The 9,494-nt window shown below is 47.3% G+C and overlaps 2 protein-coding genes across 3 annotated transcripts; both read right to left on the bottom strand.

Moving 5' to 3' along the window:
- Positions 1-1,220: 1,220 nt before the first annotated feature.
- Positions 1,221-6,582, bottom strand: LOC109736633 (uncharacterized). Of its 2 annotated transcripts, XM_020295846.2 has the most exons (3): positions 4,804-6,582; positions 4,205-4,663; positions 1,221-4,135 (listed from the first exon to the last, which is right to left on the bottom strand). In XM_020295846.2, the coding sequence occupies exons 2-3, from the start codon at positions 4,635-4,637 to the stop codon at positions 2,205-2,207; spliced, it is 2,364 nt and encodes a 787-aa protein (XP_020151435.1). In that variant the 5' UTR covers positions 4,638-4,663; positions 4,804-6,582; the 3' UTR covers positions 1,221-2,204. The 2 variants fall into 2 exon arrangements, with proteins under 2 accessions (XP_020151435.1, XP_020151434.1); XM_020295845.2 differs by having other exon boundaries at positions 1,221-4,663.
- A 270-nt stretch (positions 6,583-6,852) lies between these two features.
- On the bottom strand, positions 6,853-8,526 carry LOC109736634 (geranylgeranyl pyrophosphate synthase, chloroplastic). The gene is made up of 2 exons (XM_020295847.4): positions 7,750-8,526; positions 6,853-7,545 (listed from the first exon to the last, which is right to left on the bottom strand). Exons 1-2 carry the CDS (start codon positions 8,392-8,394, stop codon positions 7,123-7,125), a joined length of 1,068 nt encoding a protein of 355 aa, XP_020151436.1. The 5' UTR covers positions 8,395-8,526; the 3' UTR covers positions 6,853-7,122.
- Positions 8,527-9,494: the final 968 nt, after the last annotated feature.

The following is a 9,494-nucleotide window of genomic DNA, read 5'->3' as shown; positions in this document are numbered from 1 at the left end:
TTATAATATTCAAATTCCTGAACATGTGATCTGTAGAACAAGACCAATTTCGAATATATTTAAACTAGTTTAAGTTTTTTATTTCAATCATACCAAAATTTAAAGTTCACTTATTTCAAACTTACTTATTCGAAATAATTGGAATCGATTCTGAAACTAGTGAAAATATTTTTTGAAATAAGTGAAATCAGTTTTCTGAAACTAGTTCGTTCAAACATGTCAAACTGATTATTTCAAAACATTTTGGTAATGAATGAAATAAGTTAATGAAATGAGTGAAGTCAGTTCTTTTGAAATGAATGAAATTAGTTTTATATGAATTAGTATTTTTTTAAGTATATGAAACATATTTCATTGTGTTTTGTCAAGTTTGCATATTACATGCTCAAAAGAGTCAAAGTTGGTTGTTTACCACATTGAAATATAAATTTCACATATCTTGCACACACCATTACAATTAAATTAGTGTAACAACTTGCAACACCACATTGAAATATATTTCGGGGAAGTAATTACATATTTTTCAGGGAAGTAATTTCATACATTTCAATACATATCTCACTGAAATAACAAGTTACAGATATGACAAATAGCATTCATATATTTCAGAGAAGTAATTTCATATATTTTCGCAGAAATTAGTTCCACATCTTGCAACTCCACATTGAAATATATTTCAGGGAAGTAATTTCATATATTTCAATACATATCTCACCAAAATAACAAGTTACAAATTGTTTTTGGAGCGAGTTACAAATTGTTATTTCAATGATAATTGAAATATGTTTTATGAAGCGAGTGAAATTGTTTTTGGAAATAATTTAAATATGTTTTTTGAAATAATTGAAATCATTAAATCAAAATGACCGAAATCAAGTTTTTTTGTGGCAAAACCTCTGAAATCGGTCTCTTCAGGATTGAAATAAGTTTTTTGAAATGAGTGAAAGTATATTCTAAAATGAGTGAAGTGAGTTTATGCAACAATTTAGGTCCATTTTTTAAATATGTGAAACTAGTTATTTCGGCTATGTGAAATAGATTGTTGCGTGTGTGAAATTAATTATTTCAAATATATGAAATATCTTTTCAAAGTGAAACAATTTTATGTTTTGTGAAAGTCATTTCAAAGATAACCGAAATATATAAAATAAAAAGTATTTCAAATATATCCAAGATTGATCTTGTTCTAAAGATCTTGTCACGACGATTGCAAATGTATAAAAAGTTTCAAAAATGGACATTTCATTTAACAGATATCAATCATTTCAAATTTAAAGATGAAATTAAATACATGTCATTTGTATGGAGAGAGAATGCATGCAGCGTCCGTCTCTCAATTCTAACTCTCTCTCTCTCTACTGCAAAAAGCTGCCAGTTTTGTCTCAGGCCGTATTACGAAGTATAGTTGCTGGAATGAATTATTGTGTTATACCGGGTCAGACTGCATGGATCTTGATGAAACCAATGGATAGTGGATTCCCCACCGGTACATCCCGGTTTCTGTAAATTTACTTTTTCAGTTGCCATGATCAAGGGTTCTGAAACACCTATTGGCTTGGTAAGATATGCGTTGTTGCAAATACAGAAATCAGTTAGAAGATGTGATGCAGCTTCTTCTGCTCCGGCTTGCCCATCCTACTAACAATCGCGTAGTTGCATCGCTGCTGTGCGTGCACTACGAGCGCGAGCGCGACCGCGGCAAGCGGTATCACCATGTCGCCTGCCTTGGCGAAGAAGCGCCCTTGACTGCCGGCATTGACGTCGACCGAGCGCGAACGGAAATCAGCCGGCGGCCCTCCGTATTCATACGCGTGCGGCAGCAGGCGCAGGAAGGTGACGCCGACGTAGAAGCTCCCCTTGAGCGGCCTGCAGTTTATCCGCCACACGGCGTTGCCAATCGCCTGCGGGAGCAGGAACAGGTCCTGCATCAGCGCCACCTGCTGCTCGACGGCCATGGCCTCCCTGTTGAGCGCGAGGATGAGCACGAAGAGCACCAGGTGCACGCCGCAGTAGTAGACGAACACCCTGCCGTCGCTCGGCACGCACGCCGGGTCCAGCGGCGACCGCTCCACCATGCACGCCCTCGAGCGCCGCACCTTCTGGCCGAGGCGCACCGTGAGGATGAAGGCGCAGACCGTGAGGACCTTCACCGCCTGGTCGATGGTCTCGCACAGCCGCCACGTGTCAAACATGTAGTAGGGAGTTCATCCAGAAGACGTCGCCTTGGCGACATCGCCGGACGAGCGCAAGGTCACCCTCGCTAGGATCGCCTCGACGCCCGTGACCAGCGGGATGCCGTAGCCGAGAGCCTGGACGCTGAGCATGACCAGGGAGATGTACGGCGCCACGTCGGTGTGCGTCTTGATGTAGCGCAGCTGGCTGAGCACGGCCGCGATCGTGGCTGATAGCAGTACAATGCAGAGCACGCCATTGACGACGCCTCGGTAGAACCCGCTGGGCCGCTGCTGCGGGTACGAGGGCATAGCCCTGAGCTTCACCGCCTTGAAATGCAGCGCGTCGACGGCCGTCCTCGTGCTCGCTATCTGCACCTTCGCCGTCGACATGACAAACAAGTGCATCGTGGTCGGCGGGTACTCGACTTTCACCTCGATGGAGCAGTCCATCCCTTGTTCGAGTCCCAGATCTCTGCTTGTCGATGAGTTTTGCCACGGGAGCCGGACATCTTGGCAGCCGATCAGGTGCATCCGACCGTCGTCTGGATTGTACACGCCTTCAAGCGACATCACTGATTTTTGGGGCCAACGATCCTTAAAAATGGTGAGCTCGGCCGACACATTGAGTAGTATGCGCCCCTCCGTTCCAGGCTCTTTTGTTGGTCTGCCATCCCCGTGTTGCGGGGGTGAATAGCGGTCGATGACCTGCTCGAGGGAGAAGACCTCCAAGTGAAGGATCGGACGCTCAATCCATTCCTGCCGGAACAGGTCTGGCATGGCCATGAACCAGAGAGTGAGCCTGTCGGCGAGGCTGGACAGGCTCCTCCTGTCATTGCCAGCGCCATCTCTCATGGACAGAGACTTCGCAACGATCTTGCGGAAGTGCGACGGCAATTCGCTCCTCCGGCGCAGCTCGCCGGCCTGATTGACCTTCGCGTAGTTGTATTTGTATGACACCAGCGGTATGCCATCGTCGGGATAGTAGCCCCATAGGCGTGGCGGGCTCATGTGCTGCCGGAACGACAGGAGGGGCGGGTATGCCACTCCGCCGGCTGCTGCGTCCACGCCGGTTATCTCTCCCAGCATGGTGTCGAGGCCGGTAATGGACATCGTCGTCGGGAAGAAGAGGCACACCCGGAAGTTGCACGCCTTCTTGCCCGCGATGCCACGGCATGCCACCATGCAGGCCTGCCCTGTCGATGTTTTCCAGACTCCCTCGGCCGACAGTGTCTTCCCGCTAAGCCCGGAGCGCGACCTCGCCGTGCTCCAGTCCTCCCATGGGGACAGGGCGCGGAACACGACCGACACCATCGCGGTGCCGGTCGGGCCGGCCATGTCGTATTGCTCCAGGCACTGGAAGTCCTGCATTATGATGCCAACCCCAGCGAACGCGTCCGCGTCTGCTGCTTTGTCCATTTCGAACGGCCCGATGCCGTGGCACGACCCGCCCGTCGCTGCCGTGGAGTTGCACTGCCATCCGGGGAGCACGGTGCTGACTTGTCCATAAGCATTTCGGTTAAGGACTAGGCATGGATAGCTTCCGTTGTACACATCCCTTGCACGGCTGGACACGCCATCATCGGCGCCGCTCGAAGGGAGCGCGTGGCCTGCGCCAGCGGCGAGCTCTTGGGGCTGGTAATGGTACATGCTGTAGGAGATGAGCCCTGACACGAGCTGCACGGTGTCAAAGTAGGACGCATCCGACGCGCCGCTCGTGCTCCGCATCGTGCCGGCCACCGCACGGGTTGTCAGTGTCAGCTTCTTCGGGTACCGTAGCACGAGCAGTATGTTGTTGTCGGCCGTTACAGGCGACCGGAAGCTGCTCCGGTCGGAGTTCTTGGCCCAATCCCACGGGTCAACGCCGCCGGTGCTGCGCTTCGGCAGGACAGCGCTCCCGACCATGCACAGTACTCGCTCGCCGTCGCCATCCCCATTGCTATCTGCACTCTCCGTGTACACGCCTACAAATATAATCTTGAGCCTGGTGCTGCCCGCCGAAAGGTTGAACTCCGGCGACACGGTCGACATACCTGGCGCGAACTCCGGCGCGGCACTCTTCCGGGCAAGGACGAGGACGCCGCTGACGTTGACGGCTGGCCTTGCACGGTGCTCCTCGTCGTCGTCAACATGCGTGACAACGAATGTTGCAAGGGACAGGGGTTCAGGCAACCGGCGAGCGCCCTTCTTTGGCGCGTCACCGGCGACGAACGGCAGGAGAGGCGCATGGTCGGCGTCCTGGCGCCAGTCGCCCTTCTCGAAGGATAGCTGGTGCCTCACTTGGTAGGGACGGTTGGCTTCGTAGGCCAGCTCGGTGGCCGACGAGAGCATGGACTGGCAATGGCGATTGACGTCGGCAAAACGGAGGTAGTTGTGCGCCTGGCGTGGTGGACCGAGGTATAGGGAGGAGGACGTGGTGCACAGATGTAGCAGCATCACAGCCATAAACTGTGCATTTGACGCCATGTCGATCGCCACGCCGGCTCCTGACGCTGCAAGAGATGAAGAAGGAATCTGAAAAATATCAGGAAAACAGCTTGGGAAACAGATTTAATTCAAAATGCACTATGATTGCTCGGATAACTCGCTGAAGAAATAGAACTGAAATGCTAGAGATAGCTTGGTTACTGACCTCAATTAAGATAGGAACTTGTGGCTGCTCCCTTGGGGTTAGCCAACTAAACAGCAAGTTAACTTGATACTACTTGGTCTATGGACCTGACCCCAACCTGGCATGCAGTATAGTATTTCTGAAGAAAAGATACGGTGATGATCCGATCCTGGTCTTGATGTGAGGATTGGAGATGCCACATGCTCCACAGCCTCGAAGTCAACAGCAAACAAGATTCTAAACAAGAAAATCCCAACCACGCGATATTCACCCATGTGCAGTTCAGATTGTGAAGCCAGGAATATCACATAATTCAAAGTAAGTACAACCGCAGGATCAAGATGGCGGAGAGTGTGAAAACATGCCAAATTGAAAATGACAACGGCAGCCCGCGGGATCCTCATGTTAAACTGTTCCACCACTATCACCGAGTCAAATCTGCATGCTTATTTCAAGAACTGAACTTTCGGTGGAAGTTCTTCAGTCAAGAAACCTTATAATAACATGCAAAGTAAAATCGATCTGATTAGTGCTGAAATAGACATGAGCAGAAAACAACCGAGTGTGCATTCACAGAAATGGACACAGGGGAAGTTTTATGCATTAACATTAGTGGTCATGGGTTACAATCAGGAAGCCAGATAACATGCTTATTCAATCCAGCAATGTACAGCAGAATGAGGATATCATTAACAGATACATCAGTCTATACTGAACTTCCATCAGTACAGTGGTTTAGCAGAAATACTAGGCAGCCTAAGATTTATCAGATAAAGAATGAAGTGACTTACAAAAACTAACCCTTTGTTTAGATTCTTCTATTGAGCTAAGAAAACCCAACTGCAATTAGGGATTTTTGTGATGGTTAGATACCAATGTCCTCTGTATGGCAAATCTTACGCAAGTGGAAACATTGATCATTTTAAAGGAAATGATAGACAATGACATGTTTTGCCACAGAAACGCAGGGTAAGTCTTCCAGTGAAGAAAGCTTTACAGTGGCAGGCAAGGTAAAAGCAACCTGATATAAGGCACAAAACAAATCAATTGTGCACTACCCTAGTGAAATAGACATGACCAGAAACTGCGGTGCTGAATCAAAACACTGCAGCAAGCATCCATCCACGATAGTAGTTGACTAGGACATGTGGGACAACAAATATGCTCTTGATTTTTGACATATTCACATTCAAGATATGATCATTCATACTGTGTGCAGGTTGAACGCTTGCTACTGCATGCCACTATTAGCCTAAAAGTTGCTTATAATTGTTGTAGCACTGCATGTGTTATACTCCTAGTTGGCAAATATAGAGTGCCGAAAAAAAAAACTCATATATTCAAAGTGATGGATTGCTAGGGATGGCACATGATTACATGACATAACTCTTGCACAGTACAGTGTTGGGAGTGTGAAAATATGCCAAACTGAATGGCAACTGCAGGAACCTCATGTTCCAGTTTTCCACCACTATCATGGAGTCAAATCTGAATACTTGTATCAAAAACTGAACTTTCAGTGAAGTTTCACCCTCAAGAAAGCTCCAAATGTCATGAACAGATACATCAAACTCTAAATTTAAATTCCATCATTAAAGTGACAGGCTACCTGCATACATCTGATGTTATCCATGATTTTTCTGTGAACAGAGAGCACAACATGCTGACATATACTTCCCTTTGTCTAGATTCTTCTACTGAACTAATAAAACCTAACTGCAATTAGCCATTTCAAAGTTAAAATTTCGTAAAGTTTGACCAAGTGTATAGAGGAAAATATCAACATCAATAATACCAAACAAATACAATTAAAAGAAATATAATGATACTGTATTTATTTGGTGTTGTAGATGTAAATATTTTTCTCAAGAAACCTGGTCAAACTTTAGAATGCTTGACTTTCGAAAAAAAAGCTGTATGCACCATAATTTGGAACAGAGGAAGTACCTCAGATAGAAAACCATGACTTTGACATGCTCTTTATCGTTGAACATTCTAGCTAGCAAGGAGCATAGCAATAATGTGATGCATGCAATTGTCATGGAAAGAAAGAAATAGAGAAATAAAATGTTCTTCTTTCGAAATCAATTGATTTATTATCATCCAGACAGTATAAGACATAAAGGCTGATTCCCATTATAATGTCTTGGCTATCTCAATGGGACATTGGTATTTGCCACCTAACTCATGTGGCTTTTGTCACCTAAATATTCTCATGACACAACGGTAGAAAACTAAACTAGTATATATGAGGGGAAGAATTCAGATATTCCTCAAATCCCAGACTTGATGTTCTTACAAAGTTACAGATAAACAACAAACAACAGAATAACCATCACCTTAGTTCTGCCGATAGGCAATATAATTGGCCAAGTACAATAGCGGTGCTGCCTTCTCTTTATCAAAATCAGCAAGTTGCTCCTTTGCATCAGAAAGCAACTTCTCCGCAAATTCCCGTGACTTCTCCAACCCTAGTAACTTCGGGTATGTCGTCTTGTCACTCGCCAAGTCCTTCCCAGCTGTCTTCCCTAGCTCCTCTGATGACTTGGTCACATCAAGAATGTCATCAACCACCTGGAACAGCAGCCCAATTGATCTCGCGTACTTGCGCAACCGCTCAATCTGCTCTTCCGAGCCACCCCCGATGATTGCTCCAATAACCACTGAGGCCTCAAGCAATGCAGCAGTCTTGTGCAGATGGATGTACTCAAGGCGGTCAAGTGGAACAGTCTCAGTTGAGCCAGTCATCTCCAGATCAACAACCTGACAAAAAAGTTGACGCCCATTTTTCAGAAATGTGACAAGTTATGTGGCACGATCTATGTTGAGGATAGTTTCAATTTCTAATCCAACAGTACGGAGATACCTATGCAAATCATAATTCTTAGAAAGGCATTCGATTCACAGAATTAGCAGATTCCCAAACTGTACTTTTTTCAGTGACGAAATCGCATAGAATCTGCTGACCTGGCCGGCGACGAGGCCCTCTGACCCGATACAGCGCGCGAGCTCACCAATGGAGCGGACGACGCGGGCGGCGTGCTTGGCGGGGTCAACGTCCGGAGGGTAGGAGTCGACGCTGGCCATGTGCTCGAAGGCGAGCGCGAGCAGGGCGTCGCCGGCGAGCACGGCGATGGGCTCGCCGTACACGACGTGGCAGGTGGCCTTGCCGCGGCGGAGGTCGTCGTCGTCCATGCAGGGGAGGTCGTCGTGCACGAGCGACATGGTGTGCACCATCTCGACCGCGGCGGCGGGGGCCATCGCCCAGGCCTCGCGGCCGCCGGACACGACGCAGGCGGCCAGGCAGAGGGCCGGGCGCACGCGCTTGCCCCCGGCCAGCAGCGCGTACCGCATCGCGTCGTGGAGCGCCGCGGGGGGCTCGCCGGCCGGGACGGCCGCGTCCAGGGCGCTGTTCACGGCCACCGCCCGCTCCCCCATGTAGGAGTTGAAGTCAAACTCGGTTTTCGCGTGGGCGGTCGCCGCGGCGACGATGGCGGAGAAGCGGCGCCGGTGGAAGGAGACCCCGGCTGCGGCGGCGGCGGGAGCGGCGGCGGGGAGGAGCGGGGTGGTGAGGCGGACGCGCGAGGCGACCAGGGGGTGGAACGCTGCCATGGCTCTCGGGGTTTTTTAGTGCGGGGTGGAGTGGGCGGAGAGGATGGAGATGACCGCCCGTGGGCTGCGAGGCCTTCTCTTATCTGTAGAAGCAAAGAGGGGAAACTTCGGCACCGGGCGGGCAAAGGGCAATGGTGGTAACGGCGAAGCGTGGAACGCTTTTATAAGAAGAAAAGAAAACGTGATGCGACCGTGCCAGAGCATGGTTTCTTTTCTTGCCATTTTATTTCTTGTTCGTCTCCTCTCGATTTGCTAGTGATAAGGTCAAGCATTTGTCTAAATCTCCAAGCAACGTACTAATCAATTGCCGATGCATAAAATTTATCTGAAAGAAAAGGCGCATGCAGATGGAGCGATTTGGAATCTTGTATGAAATTTAATTTTGGAATGGCTGTATGTAAGGATGAGATCAAACAAAATATTATGGGAAACGGACTGTTTGTTGTTATTATAGAGAAATATTTATTCATTGATTTCTATAGGGTATGCTTTTTTTCGATACACTTTTCTTTCTTTTGAAATCCAAGTATCCTCGATTTCGACAATGGAGCTGCTTCATGGCTCTACTTTTCCCTTTTGAATTTAATTTCTCTTTTTAGCATGAATTTAATTTCTTTTTAGGAGAATACAGTTCCTCAATATGCCTTTGGTAATCCAAAGAAATAAACTCTACAAAAACGTGACATATATCAGATCTTTTGCAATCTGGATACCTATTTTGTGGCATGTTGGTTTAATTATGAATACTTGCTTCATACGTGTCTATCATGCGAAGTTTCTTGAAATAGAACAAATATGTTTTCCCAAATATGTTTCACCAAAAATGCCATTTGGTAACATTAATTAGAATAGTTTTTGTGTTGCTTCTTATCTCAAACATGAAAATATTTTAAAGCTATGTAACCCTAATTATGGAAAACAAACACAATGTCAACTTGGATAAAAGGGGAACAATGGACGTGTTCTAGAACGACAATCCATATGAATCCAAGACTTTTGTATTGTAAGAAAAAGGGGTAAGAATAAAAACCGTTAAAGGCGAAACAAAGGGACCTCTCCCAGCTTGTCCATGCCGGGTGAGGGGAGACAGAAAGCATATT

Source organism: Aegilops tauschii, chromosome 2 (genome assembly GCF_002575655.3).
Source record: "Aegilops tauschii subsp. strangulata cultivar AL8/78 chromosome 2, Aet v6.0, whole genome shotgun sequence".
NCBI lineage: Eukaryota > Viridiplantae > Streptophyta > Magnoliopsida > Poales > Poaceae > Aegilops > Aegilops tauschii.
Note: the sequence above shows the minus strand (reverse complement) of the source record. Positions and strands in the feature narration are given on the sequence as shown.

Excerpts from the sequence above, each read along its gene's own strand:
- LOC109736634 (XM_020295847.4), bottom strand. The coding sequence starts at position 8,394 with ATGGCAGCGTTCCACCCCCTGGTCGCCTCGCGCGTCCGCCTCACCACC. Across the intron at positions 7,546-7,749 it reads AGGGCCTCGTCGCCGGCCAG|GTTGTTGATCTGGAGATGAC; the intron begins GTCAGCAGATTC and ends CTTTTTTGTCAG.
- LOC109736633 (XM_020295845.2), bottom strand. The coding sequence starts at position 4,637 with ATGGCGTCAAATGCACAGTTTATGGCTGTGATGCTGCTACATCTGTGC.